The sequence below is a fragment of the Rosa chinensis genome, chromosome 2 (assembly GCF_002994745.2).
Source record: "Rosa chinensis cultivar Old Blush chromosome 2, RchiOBHm-V2, whole genome shotgun sequence".
NCBI classification, from domain to species: domain Eukaryota; kingdom Viridiplantae; phylum Streptophyta; class Magnoliopsida; order Rosales; family Rosaceae; genus Rosa; species Rosa chinensis.
In genome coordinates this window covers 20,135,021-20,162,781 of record NC_037089.1, presented here as the reverse complement: position 1 = coordinate 20,162,781, position 27,761 = coordinate 20,135,021, and the positions used below count along the sequence as shown (strand labels likewise).

The 27,761-nt window shown below is 40.9% G+C and overlaps 2 protein-coding genes across 9 annotated transcripts; both read right to left on the bottom strand.

Annotated features, from left to right (window-relative positions):
* Positions 1 to 7,435: 7,435 nt before the first annotated feature.
* Positions 7,436 to 9,542, bottom strand: LOC112187228. Of its 5 annotated transcripts, none has more exons than XM_040514459.1 (7): positions 9,259 to 9,542; positions 8,694 to 8,740; positions 8,468 to 8,582; positions 8,053 to 8,087; positions 7,899 to 7,961; positions 7,713 to 7,816; positions 7,525 to 7,577 (listed from the first exon to the last, which is right to left on the bottom strand). In XM_040514459.1, the coding sequence occupies exons 1-6, from the start codon at positions 9,370 to 9,372 to the stop codon at positions 7,750 to 7,752; spliced, it is 441 nt and encodes a 146-aa protein (XP_040370393.1). In that variant the 5' UTR covers positions 9,373 to 9,542; the 3' UTR covers positions 7,525 to 7,577; positions 7,713 to 7,749. The 5 variants fall into 5 exon arrangements, with proteins under 5 accessions (XP_040370395.1, XP_040370393.1, XP_040370396.1 ...); XM_024325929.2 differs by having other exon boundaries at positions 7,532 to 7,577; positions 7,713 to 7,808; XM_040514461.1 differs by lacking the exon at positions 8,053 to 8,087 and having other exon boundaries at positions 7,436 to 7,577; positions 7,713 to 7,808.
* A 2,347-nt stretch (positions 9,543 to 11,889) lies between these two features.
* Positions 11,890 to 15,025, bottom strand: LOC112187226 (thioredoxin-like protein AAED1, chloroplastic). Of its 4 annotated transcripts, none has more exons than XM_024325924.2 (7): positions 14,548 to 15,025; positions 14,053 to 14,099; positions 13,863 to 13,956; positions 12,671 to 12,715; positions 12,522 to 12,581; positions 12,343 to 12,438; positions 11,890 to 12,231 (listed from the first exon to the last, which is right to left on the bottom strand). In XM_024325924.2, exons 1-7 carry the CDS (start codon positions 14,854 to 14,856, stop codon positions 12,112 to 12,114), a joined length of 771 nt encoding a protein of 256 aa, XP_024181692.1. In that variant the 5' UTR covers positions 14,857 to 15,025; the 3' UTR covers positions 11,890 to 12,111. The 4 variants fall into 4 exon arrangements, with proteins under 4 accessions (XP_024181692.1, XP_040370392.1, XP_024181689.1 ...); XM_040514458.1 differs by having other exon boundaries at positions 12,324 to 12,438; positions 13,842 to 13,956; positions 14,548 to 15,021; XM_024325921.2 differs by having other exon boundaries at positions 13,842 to 13,956; positions 14,548 to 15,020.
* Positions 15,026 to 27,761: the final 12,736 nt, after the last annotated feature.

The window sequence follows — 27,761 nt, the reverse complement described above, 5'->3', positions numbered from 1 at the left end:
ATTCTGGTTTATGGAGGACTTGCTTCAAGGGCTGGTTTAGTGTGCGCTTGGAAGTATTGCCTCTACTGCCTGGCGGCGATGAGAAGTGCTAATGTCGACTTTTTGATGTCAGAGTACCTGGACTCTACATCGTTAAAGCCTTTGCCAATGTAGTATACTAGCAACTCGTTGGTGTTTTCTTGCCTGACAAGGGCTACATTGACCGATGTGACTGATACTGCAAGTTATATGTACAGAATCTCCCCTGGGATAGGTTTGGAAAGGATGGGTACTGATGCAAGATAGTCGTAGATTCCATTGAATGCTTTTTCATGTTCTAGCCTCCATGTTATATTTTCAGTGTGGTGAGTCTTGAAGAGCTTGAAGAATGGCGCACACTTGTCGTTTAGGCGAGATATGAATCGGGCAAGAGCTACGACCTTACCTGTGAAGGACTGGACTTCGTTTCTTATTTTTGGTGGGGTCATATCGAGAATGGCTTGGACTTTCTAAGGGTTTGCCTCAATGCCCCTCTCACTAACCACAAAGCCTAAGAATTTTCCTCCAAGGATGCCAAATATACATTTGTCAGGATTAAGTCTCATGCCATACTGGAGTAGGATGTCAAAGACGATGCCCAGATTCTTGATGTGGTACTCGATGGTGACACTTTTTACCAGCATATCGTCGACATAGACTTCTATAATTTTCCCAATGTGATCTACAAACATAGTATTTACTAACCTTTAGTATGTCGCCCCTACATTTTTTAATCCAAATGGCATTACCTTGTACCAGTACAGACCCTTGTCAGTGGTAAACGATGTGTGCTCTTGGTCGCAGGGTTCCATGGAAATTTGGTTGCATCCCGAGAAGGCATCCATGAAGCTCAATAGCTTGTGTTCTGCGGTGGAATCGACAAGTTGATCAATTCGTGGCAGAGGGAAACTGTCTTTGGGGCATGCCTTGTTCAGGTTGGTGTGATCAACATATATACTCCATTTGCCATTAGATTTCTTTACCATTACTACATTGGAAAGCTATGTCAGGCAGGATACTTCCCTGACAAACCTAATATCTTGGAGCTTCTTGACTTCTGCCTGTATGGCCTTGTATTTTTCTTCTGTGAAAGCTCTTCTCTTTTGTCTGACAGGTGCAGCGTTTAGCGAGATGGTGAGTTTGTGAGTGAGTAGATTAGGCGATATGCCTGGCATGTCGGCATACGACCATGCGAACACTTCATGTCTAGATTTAAGGAATGCAGTCAATTCTGCTTGAAAATGTGGGTTCGTTTTGGGCCCCATTTTGACTTTTTTCTCTGGGAGTGTATCGGAGATGGAGACAGATATCAGGTCTTCCAAGGTGTCTGGCCTTGGGTGCTTAAGCTTCCTCTTGTCTTCTTTCTTTTTGCTACGAGTATAGCCATTTTCCTAGTTCTCGGGATCTTCCCTGGGTTCATCAGGTTTTTCGGATGGGGAGGAAAGGTCTGTGGCCTAAAGTACCTCATGTCTATCGTGCCCTCGCGAGTTACACTGTCTCGCTACCTCTTGGTCGCCCCTGATTGTGAGAATACCTCCTGGAGTAGGTATCTTCATCATCAACATGTGTCCTGCCACAAAGCATTAGAGTCCCCAAATGGCGTCTCTCCCTAAGATGACGTTGTAAGATGAAGGGCAGTCGACAACAATGAAGTGTGTTGTCATTGTAGCGATAGTGTTACCTCCGCCGAGTGTAATGCGTAGGTTGTCTGACCTAGGGGTTGTGTGATCTCTCCTGCAAAGCTTATCAAGGGCTCGTGGTCCTAGTAAGTTTCTTCTTGTCTCGCTTTAAACCTTCGTAGCAACTGCTAAACATGATGCTTACCGCGACGCTGCTATCGACCAAACCCCTGTGGCATCAATAGTTGTCTATGACCATAGTGATCAGGAAGGGGTCGTTATGGTGTTTCGTTATGGTATCTTCCTGGTGTTGAAGGTGATCAAGTCCCATTCCACTTGTGGAGAGTTGCAGCTATAGCTGAGTCCCAGGACTTCTTGCCTACGAGGGTATTGGGGCTTGGGCAGATGAAGGGTCTCGGCACAAGATGCACCGCCATGTAAGGCAGCGATGGTCTCACTCATCTGGATCAGCGGCCTTGTGTTGGGATCAGGCGGAGGTTTAGTGGTGTTGGGTGTCACTGTGGGGGTGCTTGAATGTGATGCCCCAGAAATTCGTATTTATTTTCCGAGGATTTTCCGGAATCTAAATTGTGATTTTTGGACGTTTCGTGGCTCGTGGATGGAGCGGAAGTGTTTCGGGCGAATAATTATTTGAAAAGTATGGTTTTAGGGGGTTGCCAAAGGTTGACTTTTTATACGTTGGGATTCTCCGAAAACTTCCTTCACAAAAGTTGTAGAGCGCGTCGTTACGAGTTCGTGGACATGTGGAACGCGAGAATCGGAGTTCGTATGAGAAAGTTATGGCTAGCGGAAGAAGTTTCCATTTTAGTATATATAGGAAAAATCAGAAAAATATATTCATTTTTCCACTTTCCTTTTCCGGAAACCACACTCTCTCTCTCTTCTCTCTCGTCCGCGTCTTCAGAGTCGAAGTTTTTCGACTGACCCGACCCGGACCCGGTCGATCCGACCCGACGTTTCCGGCGAGCTCCGGCCATCTCCGGCGACGAAATTTTCCAGACAGGATCGTCTCCGCCGTCTGGTGGTCCCTGTGGTGTTCTCTAGCGCCGATTCTCGGTGGTAGCGGCGGTGCACCACCGTCTGTGGCGGTGTTCCGGCGGTGTTCCGGCCACTTAAGGAATTGGTTTTGGTATTATATATGTTCTACTCGTTGATACGAGCGTTTCGATATATAATATGCAAATTTTGGAGTTCGTATGGAATTGTTATGATTTTTGCAGTTTCATACCGATCGATTTATTCGATCCTTGAGGATTTGAGCGTCCGATCGACTTGTGGTTTGGTCACATCGATCGTGGACGTATTCCGAGGACTTTGGGAGGTCTCGGATGTGGTTTCGCCTCATTTGGCGTCACCTTGGGAATTTTGGTTCGATTTAGGGTTTCGAACGTTATCCCTTGTGATTCGTTGACTGAATGAGAGCTGTAATTCCTTAGGTACGTGACGTAGTACTCCTCGGACGGCTATTTTGTGGATTGGCTGTCTTGTTCTGTATTGAAGACGCAGCGGGAGATTCAAGGTGAGTAATCTCACAAGGTTCAATAATGAATGGAATACCTTTATCGTTTGGTGAGTAAATCTCACGATATTTGTTATGAGCAGGATCGATATTTGTTATGATCAGGATCGATATTTGTTATGAGTAGGATCGATAATTGTTATGAATATGGTTGATATTTGTTATGAGCATGATTACCCTATCGTCTTGGAGTTATTAGGTTAACTATGACTATAGTTGGTATTAGTGGTTTTCTGTGTGGATGGATGACTATGTGTGTGTATATATATATTATGGGATGTATATATATACATATATATATTCATGTATTAGTGGCTTCGTTGTAAATCTCTGTGATGATCGCTATCTATGTGATGACCAGCGAAATCTCTGTGATGATCGCTATCTATGTGATGACCAGCGAAATCTCTGTGATGATCGCTATCTATGTGATGACCAGCGAAATCTCTGTGATGATCGCTATCTATGTGATGACCAGCGAAATCTCTGTGATGATCGCTATCTATGTGATGACCAGCGAAATCTATGTGATGATAGCTATCTATGTGATGACCAGCGAAATCTATGTGATGATCGCTATCTATGTGATGACCGGCAGAATCTCTGTGATGATCGCTATCTGTGTGATGATTGGCGATATCTTTGTGAATCTATGTGATGATCCTTGAAATCTAAGTGATGATTAGTAGGATGATGCAAATCTAGGTGATGATCGGTGGAAATTTGTGCGATGATCAGTGTGATGACTGCTCGGTAGCGGAGCTGAATTGTTATTAAGTTAACAAAGATCGAGAGGACTGCTGTGATGGTTGGGGCTACCTACAGACGTCAGAGTGTGGGACTTCGATGACTACTTTGTCTTGAATTGTTTGACTTAATGTGACCTCCTGAACTAAATTATATGCAGGGGTTACTATGAATTGTTTTGCTTGTTTTGATATGTGATTGCCTTGATTTCTCCTTGATTGTATTGATTGATGGTTTGATTTACATTAAGAGCCATAGCGGTTATGAACTGTACTCTGTAGTGAGGATAGGAAGGTGATTCATTGTTCTTCACCTTTGATGTCATGTTGATGACAAAAACTCCTAGGGGGGGAAATGGGAAATGAGTGTGATGTTGGAATTCGCCGTAGTGCGTTAGGATGGCGTTAAACATTTCTTGAGGAAGTCTTGTTTGACCGAAATTTGTGTAATTGGATGCTAGGATTGAGGTTATGAGCAGAAGGCTTTTGTGAAATTTGTGTAATTGGTTTTGAGTTACTCATACGAGCTTCATAAGCTTACCGGGTTTGTTGTGTGGAACCCGGTGCACTATTCAATGGAATGGTGTAGGGGTTAATCCTGCAGGTCGAGGAGATCGTGGCTGAAGCTGAGGTGACGCCTGTGCAGCTTTATGGTAGGAAGCTATCTTTGTGACTTTACCGTTGTTGAGGACTTCCGTTGTATAGTTACTCTGAGTTGCATTTACGTTTTATTTTGTTGTTGACAATTTATTTCATAAGCATTGTAATATATAACTCTATGGAGCGAGTTTATATTAACTTTGAGGGTTCAGGGCATCAATATCTGTGTAAGTTAAAGGGAAAAAGATTCCAGGTATTTTGTATTGATGACTGGACGTTCACGCATATATAATTATGGGGTTATATATATCGATTTTCATGTGTTTAAAATCAGGGGCGTGACATTGAAACACTGGCCATGTCGAGTATAGGCTGAGGTGGTGGTGGCAACGATGCTGCACTGAGGGAATTGAGGAATAGAGGTGAGTTGACATAGATGATCTGCAGGCCTGTGCTCGCGGTCCCTGTTGTTAGGCCTGCGAGAGTCCCAGGTGTCGCGTCAGCTGTTAGAAGGACAAAGGTTCCTGCGAGACCTGTGTTCGGGTCTGTCGTCAGGCAGGTCCCTGGTGTGTTGACACCGCTGATGGTAGGCATTGGAGTTTCTTGTTGACGGGCCCTGTCTAGTGCATCGTTGTTCGCAATTCTGGGCTGTATTGCATCGCGAAGAATGCAGTTCTGATTGCCCATGTTTTCCACTTGCCTACGGGCTCCCATAGCTGCTAGCTGCTCAGTCTCAGCTCATGCACGAGACTCTATGAGGTCGCGCTTGGCGATTTCGAATGCAGTGGTGGAGTCTGTTGTTACAACAGTGGGGGTCTCACCGCTAGGGCTGAGGAAATTGAGGGTACGCTGGACCTCAAGTTGCGTCCTCGCCCAAGTGGTCATTGTTGTATGTATCAGGAGTGCCGGTAGTCATTGGTAGTGTGTGTTATCTTGCCAGCAAGGGTCCGAGGGGACTCCTTCTAGCGCCAAATGTTTTAGTCAGATAGATGGGTAGTCTAGTCCAACAGAATCACAGGGTGTTCTGCTACTATCACTATCGATCTCGTTTATCTGCAAGACAAACAAAGGTCAAAGGGGAAGACCGGGTGTACTTGCCTTTAACATTCTGATGCCTAAGTCAATATCATTATAAGATAAAGATAATGAAAGTGATAGTAAACAGTTACCTCGTTAGGATGTTGGAGATGACCCATTTGTAGGGGATTTGTGGAGATGTGGTTTCTTTGCCTTCAATGTGGGATGGTTAAGTTCCCGATACCGCCCAAGGGGGTATCGGGATCCCTCCTGGAAGTATCTTTGCTATCTTTGGTGGCTAGATGAGCCTTGTGTTTCCGATATTTGTGCCTGGGAGGTACATATACCAACATAGTGCTCAAAGCCATAAGCAGCTCCACAATCATCGCAAAAAAGGCGATCAAACCCAAAAGCAAGATCATCAATCTGAAGCCCTCCTCTAAACTCCAACCACACTCGCTCACAGTCATACTAGTTCTCCCATTGTTTGTGATTCCTAACTCAAGGACGAGTGCTTTGGACTTCAACCATCTTATTTTTCAGTTCATGAAAACTTGTTTGCAAGCATCTTTTACAGCCTCATCTGATTCAAAATTGATGAATCCGAAGCCTCTCGGTGTGTTGGTTTCGTTGTCACACATAATGGCCCCATCATCAATTGCACCAAATTTAGCAAAGTAGTTGATGAAGTCTTTTTCTGTCAGATGGTCTAGTAAACCTCCCACAACAATCTGTTTGGGGTGATAGGATCCTTGACGTTGAGCATCTTGATCTCCAAGGTTATTTTGGTTCCTATCATGTCTTGGTTTCGAGGGATTCACATCGATCTGTATGACCAAAATTCGAAATGTCATACTGAGAAAAGACTTAATAATTCCCAACAACGACTTATCATAAACTAAGAGCACAAAAGACTCAAAAATAAATCTAAGGGTTATTGAGCATGATTTTTTTATCACCAACTAACCAGGTGAACACCACTGCTTTCTACAAAAATAATAAAACCTATTTTGAAGTTTAGAACTAACACTTTTGCCAAATATGAAGTGGGTCTTCTTCCAAGATTCTCTCAGCCACCAATTGCTCAGTGAAGGTAACATAACCAAACGCTCTAGGTTGACCAGTGATTTAATCTAGGGGGATCATGCATTTTTCTACTTGACCATACTGGCTGAAGTATTCTTCCAAGATCATTTTGTTAATCTATCTTGGTATTCCACCCACGAATAACTTTTTCGCTGCTCTGCGTCCATTACAATCAAATCTTACAAACCTAAAATGCTCGCTAACAAAAAAAAAAAACAGAGAGTAGGAGTTGTTTAGAGTAAAAGACAGTTTGTCTGTAACTCTATTGGTAGATAATGAAACAAAGTCTATGAACTAAGTAGAGTTTATATATAACTCGAACCGAAGCCTAAATAAAGAAGGAATAGAGATTTACTACAGCAATATTAGCAATCCAAACAGAAAAGAGGTGCACAGTGGTGTAGTAATGGCGCACACTTTCAGGAAAGTAGTTGGTAAACAAGCTCAAAACCTTGTCACTGGATATTTTTTCCTCCTCTAAGGGAACAATCAATTTTACATTTTTTTCTTGAACTCAGGAAGAAAAGTTTCTGTGTAATTTTCCAATAACTCACTTCTTGCAAAGAGATCAGCAAACTCAGCTGTCTTACACTTCAGCTATATACTTCTATCATTTGTTCAAACGTGTACAAATAATGAAATATAGTGTTACTATTGGACTCCATTTCGAATGAAGAATTTTCTCTTTAAAGCTTGCAAAGTGTATAATGCAAATACACACGCATGTACGTGTGTGTTATTCATACATATATGATTTCCTTATTACTGATACATGAAATGTGAATTGAAGATTGAATTCCAGTAACTGAAAAATCTAATGATACTACAGTTTCAAGAGACTGGAACTTTGCAGCAAACATCCAAAATATCATCTAATGGGGCATGATCACTTGTCTCTTTGTCTTTCCGAGCATACAATAACTGCTTCCCTTTGAAGACAAACATCCCTCCCTAAAATAATAAGGCTGATAAAAGTAAGAGATCATTTCAGAAAAGTTGAATATGAACTAAATCCCATGACCAGGATGTCTGTCTGTCTAAAGCGCGCAACTCCTCCAAATACTGGAGAGAATTAGATCTAATTACCTGTTGCAACACACCACTTCTATCATCTGGAGTGGCTTTAATCGTATAGTTTTTTACAGCTTTCCGCAGAGCACCAAATCTTGACTACATCTTTACCTGTCATATTAAAATTTCACAAAGAAACATACATGCAAACTCCATATATTCTCTTCAAAAGATAAAGCAGAGAGCGGGAAAACATCTTACAATAATGGCTGGATTGAAGAATGTTGGACCCCATCCATAGTATAAACCCAAGATATTATACGCCTACCATAGAGTTTCAAGTTAGTTACAATGACCAGATCAAATATATGATTCTCTCACTAATTGGAGATACTAATGTAGCACATCTTAGTACCTTACGATCAGGATCAGCATAAAGGGAAATGGTAACTGTATATAAAATATCACAGGGAAAAAAAGAAAGAGAGCTCGAAGAATCAGTATGCAGTGCATAGTATTAGACCATTAGTATAGGATGATCGCTTTGGACATTTAAGAGTACTTGAATGTTATCTAACAAGTTATCAGCTATTTCTTAATCCAGCATGCTTACTGGATTCATTCCGAGCACATTTCTCCTAGCGAATTCATTCCGCTATGGCATGACAAGTTGTTAGCCTATTATTGTCATGCCACAGCGGATTTTGTTTATTAACGAACATTTAAATTATAGATATCCACCCTAAAAGACTTTGGCATCAAAAGTAAGTATGTTCAAAATCTGCAGCTTTAGAAACGTTATGGTGACCCAAACAGGGAAAGAATAATACCCGTTCTGCAAGGACACAAGCTTTATCAGGACTACCAACACCAACAGCAATTAGTTTCACACCAGCTGAGTCAAATTTCGCTTTTGATTCTTTTAGAGTTGCAGCAAGTTCCCAACTAAAAAGTACGAGCACAAGATGTACCGAGTTATAACAAATTAACAATTTATATCCACCAATTCAGGTAAAACCCATTCTAGACTACCAGTTAATTAAGAACATGATTTACCTGCCAGGGCATCCAAAGTGCCTCAATAGTGCAACAACAACCACCCCCTGAAACAAAATGCATTGAGAAACTAGTTCGAGAATAACACATCAAGGATTCAAGCCAATATACAACTCTTTCATAATCACGGCACACATTATAGCATGTGTTATTACAATTGCATAAACACAGTATCTGGGGTATGTACTTTTATGAGTATGACACTATAAGTGGTCATAACCCTTCAAATTTCTTCTCCAATTTCAAGATCATAAAGTAATATTGACCTACTAAAATCATGACAGAAAAAGTTTTCCTTTGTCATTTCACCACTTCAGGCTTGTTCCTTCCAATCTGCCCTCAATTCTAAAATGAAATTCACTTTACCTTCTAAATGCATTTGCATTTTGTACGGCAACTAACAGAAAAATGAGAGAAAGCAAATCTAACACAAGCAAATTAATTAAGACTAAAGCTTTCAATCCACAAGGAATCAAATCACAGATAATTTCTAATAGAAGCTAAAACAAAAGTATAGGTCAATAACAATTTGCAGAGTGAAAGACGGTGAACTTAAATAAAAGACCTCGTTCTGGTCCCAGAGGTCCTTGAACTGGACGGCGTCTCCAGCAGCGGTGAAAATGGTAACGTCGCCGAGGGACTCACTGATGCTGGGGCTGAAATCCAAAGCGGAGGTCATGGTGGCTCTGGAAACGACAAGTCGTCTACTGCTAAATTATGCTGTTGATTTTGGGGTGAATAGAGAGTGAGAGAGATTGTGCAGAGATAAAGAAAGTGATCGATGACAACAAAGCTGAGAGATTGTCGATCGGTAGCAAAAGGAATTAATGTACCAACCGCCAAGGTGCAACCACTTTTCTGCGTGGCGGGAAGAATTTCTTTTTTATATTTTTTCTTTTAGTTTAGAAATTTCTCTGGAAGTCTCTAGATTTTATCTACTGAATATGACAATGCTAATTAAGATTTAAATTCTGTATTGTAGTCCACTATCCGAGCTGAGGATAAGTTTTTGGTTAGCTCACTGTCGGGGGATTGTGATCCTTTGTCCGGACTAGGGGTCATCATTTGGCCCTTCGACCATAAGTCTGCCCCAAGCCCGCCTGACCCTACCTTTTCTCAAATAGGGTAGGATATAGGCCATGCAAATGAAGCCTGACCTGACCCTTTAAGCCCGCCCAATCAAGCCCTAATAATTTTTTATTTTTTCTATTTTTTAAATAAATTTCTATTTTTTCTATGAGTACTTCTATTCATATCTCTTAAATTAGCACTTAGACCTCTTTTAGTTTTTGAACTTTTTAAAATACAGTTATACCCCTCAACCAAAAAAACGAAAAGAAAAAACACTTCCGTTACTCTGTATCTCCAATCCAATGTTCAAGAACTTTGAATACTTGACATAATACTTCAACGTGTTTAAATATACTCCCACCAAAATATTCATTACATCAAAAGAAATACATTGATCAGTTCCCAGCGTCTGTAAACTACATATGAAGAAGAGCAAGTTTAAAAATTTGCTTATTCCTTCTTTGATAATGTTAAGCAATAATTGTTTTACCAGAGAATTGCATCGCTAGCAGAGAAAGGTTATTTCGCATGATGATCAACTTCCAAATGGTAAAACTTACCCAATAAATTTGTTTTAGAAAAGTGAACAAAGTGAAGCCACAACGACCCATAAGGATTCGGGTTCAATTGCACAAATCTTGACCGTTAGTTAAGGCCACTGGAAACCAGTGGGCGACGTGGAGACAGATCAACTTGTTGGCCATCGTTGTGGTGGTAAAGCTGGTTGGTGTGGTGGCGAGGATGTTGATAGCAGGAAGATTGCTGATAGTTATTTAAAATTTACTTTAAACATCTCTTCTTCTTTTTTTAAATGGAAGTCGTGAAACATGAAAGGTGCAACAAGTAAATTTGGCTCAATTTATAAGAGTAATTTTTGAAAGGTTGTTATAAAAATTTTGAACTGTTGTTAAATAGAAATGTAGGTAAAAAATAATAGTTGTATGTTAGTTATTAGACATTATGTTGTTCGATTCATAGAGAACAATATATATTACAAAGTTACAAACAACTAACAAATGCAAGCATAGCATAGTTGGTTGAGGAGTCCAGGTTCAAACCCTAGTGACTACTATTTGGCTTTTTAAAATGGAATGAAATTTTGAAAATATCTAACGAAAATCAATTGATAGTTCGATATGCTTAGGAAATTTTGGAAAAAAAAAAAAATTATCACCGCAATTTCGGCGAAAATTTCAATATTTCAGTCTTTGGGAGTGACAGATGCTCTTTGCGTGGTTGTTGTGACTACACTTTCCCCATTTTTGGCACTGATAGTCATTTGTACGAATTCTCATAAGAGCTGATCATTGATCTGCTTGTGTGGCTTCCACTGAATTCTCATAACCAATTTGCAGAAACTAGGCAACGTGGTTGTTGTGATAACACTTACCACAATGTTGGCACTGATATAGTCCTTTCTACGAATTTTCTCGTAAGGGCAGCCTGGCTGTGTGTAGCTGTAAAATATATGAATCATCCTATAAAAACATCATGGAGGTCTCATTTGAAGTGCTAGATTCATGGCACGCATTATCCTCTGGCCTATAGAAGGATTCTTCAGTTAGTCAACCATGGTAACTGAAGTAACTGGAGTAACATATGTTACGATTTAGGGTTACATCGGTTATGATGGTTGGTTCATTGAAGAATCTTTTGGAGATCGAGAAGAAGGTTTTCAGCTTCCATGTTTGTGTCAAAACATTTAGGTCGGATCGGAGATGAAGCTCCTGAAATATTGGATGAAACCCTGTGAGTCGACTCTCCTTTTTTTTCTCAATGTTTCTTTACCCTTTTACTTTCCGTTCCATTTGGTTTGCTGCTTTTGTTTGATCAATACTAGTTAATACAACATATTCAATTGCAATGCACTGAAGAACAGGAAAAGGTTTGTACATTCAGTTAACAATTTTTTTTTTCTGATTGCTTTGGGATTTTTCGCCGACCCAATATGTATAAACAAGCACTGATAAAAAGTTTTCAATCATTAAAACACCGTCATCCTATGCTTTATTTTAAGTCAGAGGAAAACTCTCTTAAATTTCGGTCAGTCCTAGACTTTAGAACAATGGGGAGCAAATATATATGAAGCATAGGATTAGAGAAAAGAGATGAGCAAACCCAGCTGTTTTACACTCAAGTACTTCTATCATTGGCTCAAACGTGTACAAAACACGTTACTATTATACTTCATATTGTATGAATTCCCACCTAAACAATGCAATATATTCAATATATGTACGTATTGACCGTATGTAATTTTCTACAACTGCTGCATGAAATATTAATGAAAGATTGGGCCAAATATGAATATCATGCCCCATGACTGAAGAATCCATATGATACAGTTTCAAGAGACAGGAACTTTGCAGCAAACATTTAAGATATCATCCAAGGGAGCATGATCACCTGTCCCTTCGTCTTTCCGAGCATACAATAGCTGCTTACCTTTGAAGACAAACATCCCTCCCTGATTAACAGAAAAAAAATTAGAGAAGTAAGATTGTCATCAAGTTTGAACTAAATCCATGACCAAAATGTATTTTCAATATAACTCCTTACTGTAGAGAATAAATCAAACCTGTTGTAACACACTACTTCTATCATCTGGAGTGGCTTCAATGGTATAGTTTTTGACAGCTTTCTGCAGAGCATCAAATCTTGACAACACCTTTGCCTGTCATATTATAATCTCAAAAAGTTGTGTGAAAGTTCTCTTTAACAAATCAACAAATAAGCAGAAGCAGGAAAAGAACTTACACTAGCTGGATTGAAGAATGTTCGACCCAATCCATAGTATAAGCCCAAAACATCATACGCCTATCATAGAAGTTTCAAGTCTTGTTACAATCACCAGAATAAGAGATTCTTTCACTAATTGGACATATTAATGTAGCACATATTGTAACCTTACGATCAGTATCGGCATAGAGGGAATCCATGGGAAATGGTAACTGTATATAGAACATCAAAAGGAAAATAATAAGAGCTCCAGGAATCAGTAAGCAGTTCATGGAATCAGTATCAAGTATATGACAAGGAAATTGCAGAATTGCTTTGGACATTCAAAAGTGATTACAAGATTTCTGTAATTCAAAGGTTGTGATGTTTTTAACCAAATAACTTTCTTCTAAAGAAAAATGATAGTGATTACATATTCTGCTAAAGTCCAGGCCAAGTTTCTTATTACTAAAGTCATATCCCAGTACTTGACATGGCCCATGGGGCTCCTAGTACCCACTACTTAAATAGATAATGACACAAATAAACCTGCTTAAGAAAACCAGTAATGACACAATTTCATAACAGTAGCTGGAAACAGCTTCCTTCAATTGGAAAGCAAATAATCAAGTATGAGTAGCCACTATCATGTCACATGACATGCTTGTTTAAAGCAATTAGACCCGTAGATATGATAGCATGTTTGAATTAGAGTTCACCAAAATATATTCCCTTTGACCGATCATTACCAAAAATTGGAACCTTTCGAGCAAATGAAGATAACCAAGTGATTAAGTCATTCAACCATGTTAATCATAAATTGAACTCAGATAGAGAAGCCACATAACATGAGTGCCTGGCCATATTTTGTGCATTCCATCAAGCATCAAGGAAAAAATGCATTTGTTCATTATTGTTATACTGGACTATCAAGGTAAGTCTCCATGACTTGATACATCTTAAAGCTATTGATGGCTTATACCCTGTCTAATTTTTCTGTTCCCAATCCACTCAATATTAGACAAATGCATAGCTCCATTTTACAAAGTTACAATTTTCTGAACCAGTTTAAATGACAGATGCTGAGTGTAACATAAACGTCCACCAGCTCATTTAAAGATGTTTATGTATCCAGCGATAAGGATCAGAACATATTATCTAACAAATTTAGCAGCTATTTCTTAATCCAAGATTTGCCCTATATGCATTTCCACTTGCATGCGTTCACAACAGATTTCCCCATTTTTTGTCATGTCATATCTGATTTTGTTTACATAACAAACATTTAAGTATAGCTATCTACCCTAAAGCATTATAACATCAATCATTGTGGTGACATGAACAGGAAAATAGAAATACCCGTTCTGCAAGGATACGCGCTTTATCAGGACTACCAACACCAACAGCAATTAGCTTCACACCAGCTGATTCAAATCTTTCTTTCGATTCTTTTAGAGCTGAAGCAAGTTCCCAACTAAGAAGAACAGAGCACAAGAAGTACCAAGTCATCACAATGTCCACCAATTCAGGTAAAACTCATCCTAGATCACTAGTTAAGTAGATGATTTACCAGCAAGGGCATCCAAAGTGCCTCAGTAGTGCAACAACAGCCACCCCCTGGAACAAAAGGCATTGGGTAACTATTTCAAGAAGAACACACCACACCACATCAAGGCAATAATCAACTCTTTCGCAATTATGGCACACATCATATAAACTGCATTGCTTGTAACAGCATACAACCTTTCTTTGTTATATGAAAACTCAATAATTCTGCATCAAACTCTGAGTGGTTGTTAACTATAATCAATATGTTTCAAATTTCTTCTCTAATTTTACTCTGCATTCGATTTCAAAAATGCATGTTCATTCGGACATGGAAATTAACAGCAAAAGGCAACAAATCAAATCTCATACAAGCAAAGACTGAAGCTTTCCAACCCAGAAAATGACTACTGGCAAAAGGGTCGGTCCATAAGGAATTAAATCACAGAAAATTTCTAAAAAACGCTAAAAATTTTGAAAAATTAAGAAAAATTTGAGAGGGTGAAAGTAAATTGGAGACCTCATTCTGGTCCCAGAGGTCCTTGAACTGGACGGAGTCTCCAGCAGCGGTGAAAATTCTGACGTCGCCGAGGATCTCACCGATGGCGGGGCTGAAATCCGAGGCGGAGGTCGCGGTGGCTCTGGAGACGACATGTCGTCTAGCGCTGAACCGTGGTGTTGAATTAGGGGTGGAAAAAAGGGAGAGAGAGTGAGAAGTGGGAGGTGAGAGGCAGAGAGATTGGGAAGTGGGAAAGGTAGATGGATGAGAAGGAGGAGAAAGGGTAGGAGGGGATTTTAGGGTTAGGGTTTGTGCGGGGATTAGGGCCATGGCTTTTAGGAATTGAGCTCAGAGAAAGTGGCGGGTGGCGGGTAGCGGGTTGCAACCGGAAAGTACCAAACAGAATTTTGTGTTCTTCTTCTTTCTTTTGGCTGGTCCTCGTAAAAACAGATCTACTCGGAGGTAGAGCGACTAGCGTTGTATGATACAGCAACATATGTTTTCTCTTCGTAAATAAGAAATCATGAGTTGATTTACTAATTGAAACAATTAACTATTAATAAAAATCGGGTAGGCCAAAACAAATCACTTTGTAATTGACATATGAAATGTAACTTTTTTTTTTTTTTTTTTTTTGAGTGGAAGAGTTCAATCTCATTACGCAATTCAGCAAGCAGTACAATAATGGCCTATCTATAGGGCCGTCAGAAAAAACCATTGCACAGAGTACACCCAACAAGAGGTATACCACTAAGTACACCCCTAACACACTCACCTTTTAACCATGAAGCACAAAAACAAATAACAAATAAACTACAAATTTAAATAAAATTACCTACGAAATCACTTGTTGTTTGCCAATTCCTTCCACTCAAGCAGATGATAAAGTCGCCACACTTCCCACAGTTGAGGTTTTCACCTCCTCAACTGGAAGTTGGTCCTCTCTAATAGCCGGAGTCACCTCCGTCTCCTCCATCGAAACCTACTCACCTTCAGGCTTCCCCATCACAGCAATTGAAGTCATCACCTCCTCAAGAAGCTTCAGAAAACGCTTCCGTCCTTTCACTTTTACTCGAGCATCCTTCTCCGCAGACCCTTTAATCTTATTCTTTGATCCCTTGGGGCGACCTACCTTCTTCTTTTGTGGCGAAATGATCAGGCGATCATCCTTCTGAGTTAAAGCCAGGGACAGATTCCCAATCCCATCCATAGCAGGAGAAGGTAGGGCTAGTAACTTCTTGCCAGGATGCACAAGAGAAAAATCAGCACCACACTTGTGGCCACTAATAACAACAGAAGCTTCATGTGTCTTAGTAGTCTCAAACGCTGGCAGCTGAAAGCCTCCTTGTTTGCACGCTTGTAAGAACCGATCCCCAGGTGATCCATTAAGCATACAACTAACCAGACTACGTTTCGGTTCCACCGATGGGCCCGGTTTCACCAAAGTTTGAAGCAGACCCGCAGCCTTGAGTCCAGAATTGAGGTGTTCCGAGAAGAAAGATGTTTGACCACTATGCTGTGCCGCACATTCAGCCACCTCTAGAGACAGGAACCCAGCCTTAACATACGTATCTCTTTGCACCATATCAGTCCGAGCCCTAGAAGTCCCAGCAGAATTGAAGAAAGTCAGCCCCGCCACCGCATCCACAGCTGCAGCAGATTTGCGAGCTTCCTCCTCCTTGATGAACAGAAGATCACAACCTTCCATTGGGTGATCAAACAACCCACAGTCACGACAAAGCCCCTGGACTTTCTCATATTGGATTGTGACATCCACTTCAACCGAGGAGGATAAAGAAAAACTTCTGAAAACCCTAAACCTTCTCCTGGTGTCAATAACCATCATGATCCTCTGTTCCTCATCCTTTCACTTCAAGGCTACCGTAGCAAGCCTCAAAACCCTACTAATAACAGATCTGATCATGGATAGGGACAGCTTGTTCCGAAGCGTAGGAGGAAGCCCTCGAACAGTGATCCACAACTCCAGAGAATGAAGAGGGATTGAATCCACATTAGCGATCCCATCATACGAGGCTAAGAGTAGCATAGTGTTACGGTAAAACTGTAGAATATTTTGTAAATATTTACTTTCCTTGTATGTAGTATTTTGTATAATTGTAGGAGATGCTTTCCTATTAGGATTATTCTTGTATCTCTTTATAACCCTCCTATTTGGAGATGAATAATATTGAAAATATTCCAAACACATCGAATCCTTGTTTTCTACTTGGTATCAGAGCAGGTTCAATTCTTGCACTGTATTCCTCTGAAACCCGAAAACCGAATCTCGAAGAACTTCACAAACCACCCAAAACAAATTTATTCTTTTTAATTTGTTCTCAATCTGTCCATCACATCACAAGTTTTTTCCCTGCACTGTTCTCAATTTGTTGGTATCACCGCCAGCATTGAAATCAGTAGCATAGCAGCATAACTTGGGGGACAAGCCCTGCTGCAGCCTACAAGCTCAAGGGACAAGCCCTTCCGCAGCCTACAAGCACTGCGGCACTTCTACAGCTCCTTTGTTTGTCATGTGCAGGCTTCTACTTTTGCTAAATGGAGGACGACGCTGCCACTCTTGCACTCCATAACATGCCACCAATCATTAATCATTACCATACCACCGTTCAAGATAACTCAGTGTTTCCAACCAGCATTGCTTTGAATGAATCTAACTACACCATATGGGCACCTCTTATGAAAATGAGGATTGGAGCACGAGGAAAGGTTGGCTACCTCACTGAAGCCAGAGCTGCACCAAATGTAGACTCTGCTGAATTTGAAGTTTGGACCACAGAGAATGAAAAAGTGAAAAGTTGACTACTTAATTCCATGGAGCCATCACTCATGAATCGGTATATCTGACTCCCAACAGCCAAAGATGTTTGGGAAGCAGTTGAAAAGACTTTTTATGATGATTCTGATAAAACCAGGATCTTTGAATTAAACAAGAAGTGCTTTGGAGCAAAACAGAATGGTCGGACTCTTCCTACCTACTATAATGAATTGGTGGGAATGTTTCAGGAAATTGATCAGCATATGGCTTCTCAAAATAACACAGTGGCTGCAGTTGTTCTAGAGACCAATGCCATGGCACGAATGTGAGTTCATATGTTTCTGAGTGGACTCAATTTAGAGTATGATCAAGTCCGTGATGAGATCTTGCGCAAAGACCCGAAATTGAACTTAGAGCAAAGCTATGCGTATGTTTGAAAGGTGCATTTTGAGAGACAGGCAATAGGACATGACTCTGAATCCTCTGCCATGGTTGTCCAACGCAAACATGGTCCCTCCTTAGGCTTCTCAACTCCTCCACAACATCACCCTCCAGGCAAAACAAATCCATATACAAATACAAAGTGTCTGGTCTGTGGAGATTTGGGTCATAGCTAGCAACGATGCTATGAAGTGATTGGCTATCCTGATTGGTGGGATTTCACTAAGAAACCGCGAAAGAACCTTGGAAAAGCTGTCGTGGCTACTACAGAGGAAACGCAACCATCTAGTGCCTCCGCTAATGTAGCCTAGTCAGGTATGAAGGGTAAGGTTTCTATGAATAGTTCTTGGATAATTGATACTGGTGCATCTGACCATACGACCAATGATCCTAGTCTCTTAGAAAAGCTGAAACCCTTCTCTCAAAATATTGTTTCTACTGCTGATGGTACTCCAACTCCGGTTACCGAAGAAGGTTCTGTTGTCTTATCTAATACATTAACCCTTGATTCTCTGTTGGTCGTTCCTTCTTTGACATATAATCTCTTATCTGTTGGCCAAATTATTCTAGCACTAGCATGTATTGTGACCTTTTATCCCTCTTTCTGTGTGTTTCAGGACATTTTGACTCGGCGGATTCTTGGTTATGGTGTTAGAAGGGGGAAACTCTACTACTTGGATCTGACAGAGAGTGGAGAGCAACAGTTGTTAGGACAAGTGAATCAGGTCAGTACAATAGAGAATGCTAAGGAAACAGTGTGGCTATGGCATCGTCGTTTGGGTCTTCTATCTTTTAGTTATCTTAAGAAACTACAACCTCATTTGTTTTTGGTTGTCAATGATTCAGATTTTCGTTGTGATGTATGTGAATTGGCTAAGAGTCATAGAATTTCGTATTCACCTAGTCTTAATAAAAGTCTTATTCCATTTATGAAGATTCATTCTGATGTCTGGGGTCCTGCCAAGATCTCTTCTTTTTCTGGAGCTCGGTATTATGTGACTTTTATTGATGATTGTACCCGTATGACTTGGGTCTCTCTATTAAAGAACAAGAGTGATGTGTGTTCTATGTTCCAAGATTTTCATAAAATGGTGTCCACATAGTACCAACAGTCTATTCAAGTTTTCCAATCTGACAATGGTGGCAAATATGTTAATGGTCCTATGCAGGAGTTTATGCAATCACATGGAATTTGACATCAGACTTCAAACTCATATACTCCTCAACAGAATGGATTGGTAGAAAGGAAAAATTGACAGTTACTTGAAGTTGTTCGTGCCTCTTTGTTTGGCATGAATGTACCTCGTGAATATTGGGGAGAAGCTGTGAAGTCTGCCACCTACCTCATTAATCGAACCTCTTCTCCGGTAATTGAATTTCAAAATCCTCAGCAGAAACTTCTGTCACTTCCGTCGCTACCAAATCTTGAGCCTCGTGTGTTTGGGTGCGTAGCTTATGTTCATATTCCCAAGCCTCAAAGCAACAAGCTTGATCCTCGTGCCCGTAAGTGTATATTTGTTGGTTATGCGGAATTCCAAAAGGGTTATCGATGTTATGATCCTCTTACTGGCACTATGTATGTCTTTCTTGATGTGGCGTTTCACGAATCCGAGCCTTATTATTCAGGGGGAGTTTCAGAGTCTTCCCTTCATGGGGAGAGAGATTGTGAAGGAAATCCTCGGGATTTATTTACATTTGAAGAATTCCAAGAATTAGAGGCTTTGGAGTCGCAGTTTGAAGTTGGGGATTCTCCAACATCAGTTGAATAAGACGTTGGGAATTCTCCAACATCAGTTGAAAAGGACATAGACCATGGGGCTGTAGGCAACGAAAAAAACTCTGGACTGGTTGTAGAACTGGGCACTGGACCAGTTGGTAGACCCGTGGGGTCCTCAGATAGTGATGGTGAACTAATCGTGGGGTCCTCAGATGGAGACGATGGACTAATCGTGGGGTCCTCAGATGGAGACGATGGACTAATGGGAAATGGACATGTCAGTGGACCCGTGGGGCCCTCAAATGGACAGCTTTTTGGCCCTTGCCGACAGCCTGACAAGCTTGACAAGCTAAACAATGTTGATGCTGCAAGCCCACTTTATGATCATAGTGTTGATATTGCCAACCCACGTTATGATCGGTCAAAGAAGAAAGATGCAGCACGCCAAAGTAGTCTTGACCTATCAAACAAAGACCCCACACAGCTTGAGGGTGATAGTGATACATCAATGCATCCTGGAATATATGAAACATCACAAACGGATGAATTACTCATTGGTCAGCCAAGCTGTGATAAACCCAACGAAGAAAATATAATTCAGAGTCCTCATCTATCAGAGTTCTTCCCCCTCTCTACATCGTCAACTGAAGAATCCGCTGCGAATGTTCCTCCTCAAGTATCTTTAATTTTGAACGAGTCATCTGGGATTGGTAATATTGAGTCTAGGAAATCACAGAGGGCTACCAAGGGTATTCCTAAAAAACAATATAAACCAGACATCAAAACCAAATTAAGCTAAGTATCCTATAGCTAATTACATGTCTAACCATAGGTTGTCTGGGTCACATGCACTTGTTGTTGATCAATTATCCACTGTATCTATTCCTAGCAGTGTACATGATGCTTTGACGGATCCTAAGTGGACCCAAGAAATGAATGAAGAACTAGAGGCGTTGCAGAAAAACTCGACTTGGGATATTGTGATAGTGTCTGCTGGAAAGAAGACTGTTAGATGTCGATGGGTGTTTACAGTAAAACTTAAAGCTGATGGGAGAATTGACAGGTACAAAGCTAGATTAGTTGCCAAAGGTTACACTCAGCGCTATGGAATTGATTATGAAGAGAGACATTTGCCCTTGTAGCAAAGATCAATATTGTTCGAATCTTGATTTCACTTGTTGCAACTAAAGATTGGCCTCTACATCAATTTGACGTGAAGAATGCTTTCCTCAATGGAACCTTGGAGGAAGAAGTGTATATGGACATGCCGCCAGGAGTCAAAAATTTGCCTTACAATACTAGCAAGGTTTGTAAGTTGAAGAAGTCTATGTATGGTTTGAAGCAGTCTCTGAGAGCTTGGTTTAGAAGATTCTCCAAGTCCATGAGGATGTTTGGATATAAACAAAGCAACTCAGATCACACTTTGTTCATCAAGCATAGTCAGGGTAAGATTACCGCTCTGATAGTATATGTTAATGATATGATTGTCACAGAGAATGATCTAAAAGAGATGGAGGCTCTACAGAATTATATTTCTAAGGAGTTTGAGATGAAGGATCTGGGGCAATTGAAGTACTTTCTTGGAATTGAAGTTGCAAGGTCGAAGAAGGGAATTTCTTTGTCCCAGCGTAAGTATGTACTTGATTTGTTAGCTGAGACCAGGATGCTTGACTACAGTGCCATTGAGACACCGATCGAGATGAACCATAACCTTGCCATCTATCCGGGTCAAGTTCCAACTGATAAAGGAAGGTACCAACGTCTAGTAGGGAGACTTATTTATCTTTCTCATACTAGGCCTGATATTGCTTATGTTGTAAGTGTGGTTAGTCAATTTATGCATTGTCCCAGTGAAGAGCATATGGATGCAGTGTATCGTATTTTGAGATATCTTAAGATAGCACCTAGAAGAGGATTGTTGTTTGAAAAAAAAAAGGGTGAATTGGAAGTTGTGGGGTACACGGATGCAGACTGGGCTGGTGATAAGACGGATAGGAGATCCACATCTGGGTATTTTACATTTGTTGGAGGAAACCTAGTGACTTGGCGCAGCAAGAAACAGAAGGTTGTTGCTAGATCAAGTGCTGAAGCTGAGTTTTGAGGTATGGCACATGGAGTTTGTGAGATATTATGGATTTGTAATGTGTTGAAAGATTTGGGTTTTAAACTCAAGAAACCTATGGACTTGCATTGTGATAGCACGTCTGCTATTGAGATTGCTCATAATCCTGTTCAGCATGATCAGACTAAGCATGTGGAGGTAGATCGACACTTCATTAAGGAAAACCTGGACAGAAAGATTATCCGTTTTCCCTTCGTGCATACAGAAGATCAATTAGCAGATATTCTTATGAAATGAGTGTCAAGGAAAGTGTTTGACAACTTAATTGGCAAGTTGGGCATGATCGACATCTATGCACCAACTTGAGGGGGAATGTAGAATATTTTGTAAATATTTACTTTCCTTGTATGTATAGATTATGTATTCTGTATAATTGTAGGAGATGCTTTCCTATTAGGATTATTCTTGTATCTCTTTATAACCCTCCTATTTGGAGATGAATAATATTGAAAATATTCCAAACACATCGAATCCTTGTTTTCTACTAAAACCATGGGCCTCTGTGCAGATAACGGTTTCTATCTTCTTCCTGATCAACTGGAAAACAAACTGATTCCTCACCGCTCTGATGGAAAGACCCCCCCTTCATGCGCCATATTATGGGCATCAGTCCAATGAATCTTGCCAGATTTGGCTTCCGAGTAAGCAACTGTCCCACCATGTAATGGTGAGAGTCCTGCAACGCTGCTTCCCCAGCTAAACCGAGATCGACATGAGCGTTGTCGTTGAGAGCAAAAGCAGCCACAAGGCTGGAGATTGGATCCGTCATGATTGAAGGAACAAGGTTTTTCAAAGGCAATCTTCGTAAACCTTAGCAGAGCAAAGGAGCGGCTAGGTCTCTAAATTGATTAAAAAAAATACTAGAGATGAAACATGAAATGTAACTATTAACTCTAGGTGTAGTAGTTGAATTCAAAAAACTCGATTCTATTAAAAGCTATTTGTTCATTTCGTATTAATTTAATTAATGAATTACAATGTTTTAACTAGATATTACAAATACGTATCGCTAAAATTTAGTTATTAATTTTCTTGTCAACTTTTTTATGAGGTAACACTCACTAATATCAACTTAATTAATGAATTACAATGTTTTAATTAAATATCACAAATACTCATAATTGTTCAAGTAAATCCTTATTTATGTGTCTGGCCCAAATCCTAGGTTACTTGACCTAATGGTAATAGGGTTAAATTAGAAGGATCTAGATATTCCTATTTAATGTATGATTACCTTTCCTTGTATGATTCGGATTCTATGCATTGTAATCCTCTATATAAAGAGACCCCTATTATCAATGAGAATACACAGCAACTTTCTCTCAATTCCCGTTTCTCTAAAACACGTTATCAGCACGAAGCCCTAACCCTGAAATCCTAAAATCGTAGCCTTCAAAACCTTAGCAACTACCGCCCGCAGCAGCCCCCGCGTCACAACTCAACGCTAACCCTACCAGGTTAGTCCCACTGCCCCTGCAGCGCCCGCGAACGCTCGCCTACCCTCATGCTCGCTCGCCTGCGACCCCACAACAACTAGACCTCGCGACCCCGTGACGCCGCGACTCCCCCATTCTGCAACCCCCGCGACTCCACGACCACGCTGCAATCCTACAAGTCTGGTTGCTTGCACTAGGACTGAAGCTCGTCTCCAATCCTACGACAAGGATCAAATACGTTTTGCAATCCTAAGAGGTATGTTTTACTAAAAGTTCCCGTTTTTGAGTTTTTCCTCCTTTTTCTCTTCTTTTTCTCGGGGACTTGCAAACTCCCTTCTTCTACCCCCCTTTCTTCATCATAGGGGAGACCTAATTAAGCCGAACTGTGGGGGTTCGTGCTCACTCCAAGCACAGAGCTTGTAGAGTCCCCCAAACCTAGAGTTTGTTGAGATAAAACGATTGACCACAAACATCATTGTTTTGATATAATCTAACCCCTCTTGGAATCAAATTTCTTGGAAGCGACTACGCTCAGAAATTTTATATAATTTCGTGGTAGCCTTTTACGCTCCGAAACTAACTCTAATTTCTTATTCTCTTTCAGGATGAGTAACCTGAACAGATTGGACTTTGCTCCATTGGGAACAACTGGCTCTGGATATCACAGGTGGGTTCGTGATGTCTGCCAGCATCTCAAGGCCGATGGAATCCTAGATATGATTCTCGAGCCTAGCCAGGACGTGCTAACTGCTGAGCAAGCTCAAGTTTTGGAAGCAAATAGAGCAGCCTTAGAGGCAAATAAGGCGAAAGCCATTATCCTAATGACTCGTCATATGGATGATTCGCTCCAGTACGAGTGTATGAATGAAGAAGACCCTAGAAGGCTGTGGGTCTCACTCGAAGAAAGATTTGGCAACGTCCGTGACTCCCTACTTCCTGACCTAGAAGTGAGATGGCATAGCCTCCGCTTCTGTGATTTCAAGTCAGTTCTTGACTACAACTCTGAAGACTTCGCATTAAACCCTTAATGGAATTCTATGGTAAAGAGATCAAAAATGCGATGTTGATTGAGAAGACTCTCTCTACCTTCCCTGTCTCTGCATTGTGGTTGCTAAGAACTATCAAAACGATGTTATTGCAAGATAGATCACAAGGTTTCATGAGCTCATTGGAGCTATGAATGTCACTGAAAAGCATGACAACATCCTTGTGAAGAACTATAATTCGAGATTCGTGGGAACAAAGCATATTCCAGAATCCAATTATAGTCGCGCCCCAAAGAAAGGGCGCCAAGAGCGAAACCCTAATCTTAGGGATACATTTGAACGTTCTGGTCCATATAATCGCTCTACTAAGGAAGGTAACCGCCAAAATAGGTGAACAAGGAACCGAAGAGGTCAACGTGGAAAGAAAGAGGGAGGCAACGCCTCTGGCCGGCGCCACCAACACTAAGAACCATCTAAATGACGCTTTCAGAGCGGCTCAATCAACGGAGTTTGAGCAAAGAGATGTATGTTCTCGATGTGGAGTGTCTGATCATTGGGCACACATTTGTAGAGCTCGTGAAGAACTTGTCACCGCCTACAAAGCATATTGTGAAGCAAGATAAGGTCACTATGTGGAACAATAAGATCAAGAAGATGATCTAGAGTGAAGGGTTGAAGACTACAAATCTGGCTGGGATCAATAGATCGTCAATTCTATTTAAGTCTTTATTTTTCCAAGAGATGTAATAGGCAATTGCCATATATTTTTGTAGTAAATGCCAATGTTTTAGTCTTTCTTCAAAGTAGGCTCACCCAAAGTACATGTGATGTCTAGGAAGGTTCTGAGATTAGTGGTACTTAAGCGAGCCTTGGTCCACCGACATCTCTCTACTCACCTGGTCACATTTATTTTGGAATTACCGAAAGAAGTTAGACGATTACCATTGTTTTGCATTAGCTAGCATTTTGGATTAGATTTTCTTTGGTCAAAGAGACAATGATGTGACTCCGTTGGCTTATAAATAAAATTTTGAGTTCTTTTCATTATGACTCTATTTTGATTCTGAGTATTGACTTTGTGATTATTATGGCTGGGCCATCAGTATTAATTCAAGGACATGGAATAGCCCAAGTTCCCCTTGCCCAATGGCACCTTGATTACTGTCACAGTAACTCTCTACACTCCTAAGGCAAATCACACCTATGAATAGCCAACGGATTCCATGCGAAAAGCATGTAGAGAACGGAAATGAGTTCCTTTGCAGTGCCTCTAACGATTGCGAACAAAAGCGCATCTTAGAGAAGTTTATATGTCTCTCTAATGGACTCTATGTCACTATTCGAGCTATTAAATCCAATAAACTTATGAGAGAAGATCTCTTGGATTTAGATACGTATTGGCTTTGTCACGACATGATAGGTCATCCTGGTCATGATATGATGATCCGTCAACTAAAGACTTCACATGGACATCTTTTCTATCGAGCGAAATGAAGCATGAATCAAAAGTTGATTCCTGGACTAAGTGTGACCGACGTTGTTGCCTAGGGAACCGCCTCCTTCCACCACCAGCCTAGGGCTGGCGTAGTCCCTATCCATGACGCCATGGATGGCATCCATCATGGTGATAGCTCCCCAGGTGATGCTGTAATCACCAACTTGCTTCAAAATAGCGTTTCAGACGCTCATGCCTAACCAAAATTCTCATTGGTTGCTTCTAAAGCCTCTCGCTCGTTTTACAAAGCCCGTTCCTTAGGGAAATTAGGACTGAGATAGTCCTATGCAAAGGATATGAAAATACTCATTATGTTCTTACATAGAATCCGTGGGGATTCTGTGGACTAGTTCAACCAACTTGCGGACGTTTAAATATCTCATGATATTGGTTGACACGCAAACACACTGGTCACGTGTTGTGCCATTGTCCACTTATAATGGTGCTTATGCTAAACTCCTAGCACATATCATATGACAACGGGCTCACTCCCCGAATCATCATATTCAGTCAATTGGATTTGACTATGCTAGTGAGTTTACATTGAAGACTTTCGATGGTTATTGCATTGGGATTGATGTTGGACATCATATTCTCATGTACACACCCAAATGGTCTAGTGGAAACGACTACGATGATCGTTAGGTTATTGGTAATGCGCACCAACCTCCTTATATCCGCTTGGGGTGATGTAATATCGCATGCAACTATGCTAATTCGTCTACGACCCACCGCTACTCAATCTACCATTGCATTACAGCTAGTGATTGGGTACAAGAATCATACTTACGCATATTTGAGTGTGCCATTTATGTGCCAATTGCGCCGCCACAGCGCTCTGTGATAGGTCTTTACAGACAAATGGGTAACTACATTGGATTGAAGACTCCAACAATCATCCGCCACTTCATACCCTTGCAAGGCGATCTCCTTACCGCTAGATTTGCGGGTTGTCACTTTGATGAGACAGTCTTCCCATCGTTAGGGGGAGATAAGAACACGGATGTTCAGCAGGAACGACAGGAATTGTCGTGGCCTGTCCCCACTATGTATCATCTCGATCCCCATTAAAGTGACGAGATCACACAAATATGCTGCAACCATGCCTGCAAGGATGGACATCCCTACGAGAGGACGTAGCGCCACCCTACACGGAGGTAGGCATGGTGCCAACGCTAAAGAGAGTGGCACTCTGGCATTATAGGTCATGCCCCTAGCTAGGAGGCGTGAGAGGCCCGTGGGTTCGAAGGATACTTTGGCACATTCCAATCCTTTAATCATCAAGACTCAAAAATTCGTCTCATGAGAATCTTCCAGGTTATGGTTATCGTTGGGGGACACCTCAACATCAGAACCTATTCATGAGAATATAGAGTTCTATGAAAATTACACTAGTGTACATGAGACGTGGGGTAGAAACTCCATCATCATTGATGATGTAGTCGCGCATTTCATTGCGCATGAGTTTGTTGAGTCATATAATATCGAACCATGCTCCGTTGATGAATGAATACCAACGTAGAGAAATTTGGCCTAAATGGAAAGATGTGATCCAGGTTAAGTTGAATTCTCTAATGAAGAGGAAGGTTTTCGAGCTAGTGATGCCAACACCTCCTAACATAAAACCTATTGACTAATGGGTCTTCGTTAGAGAGCGTGATGAGAAAAAGAGATGGCAATCTCGCCTTATGGCGCAAGGCTTCTCACAAAACGTTTTGGAATCGACTACGATGAGACATATTCTCTCGTAATGGATGTCATTGCACTCCACTACCCTTTCAGTTTGGTAGTTTCCAAATAACTGATCATGCAGCTTACGAATGTGGTCACTACGTATCTCTATGGGGATCTAGATAAGGAATATACATGAAGGTTCATGGTGAACTTCATTTACCCAAGTCAAGTGGCTCTAGACCACGGAGCGCATTTTACAAAGAGGTTAAAACGCTCACTAAAGTGACTACTTGATTGGGAAAGGATATGCCCACGCGTTTCAATAACAAGTTTCGGATTCTATCGCGGTTCATGTTGGACATGATCTTCATTAGAAGCCCTTAAAGAGATAAGGGAAACCGCTGAACAATTGAAATCCGAGTTTGAGATGAAGGATTTTGGGAGAATACGATTACGTCTCGGTTTGGAACTTGAGCATCGTGTTGATATACGCTTAGGCATTTTGACAAGGTCAAGCCTTCAAGCACCCCCATGATCGTCTGTAGTCTTGATCCTGAAAATGATCTTCTTCGCCCAAAGGATGATGAC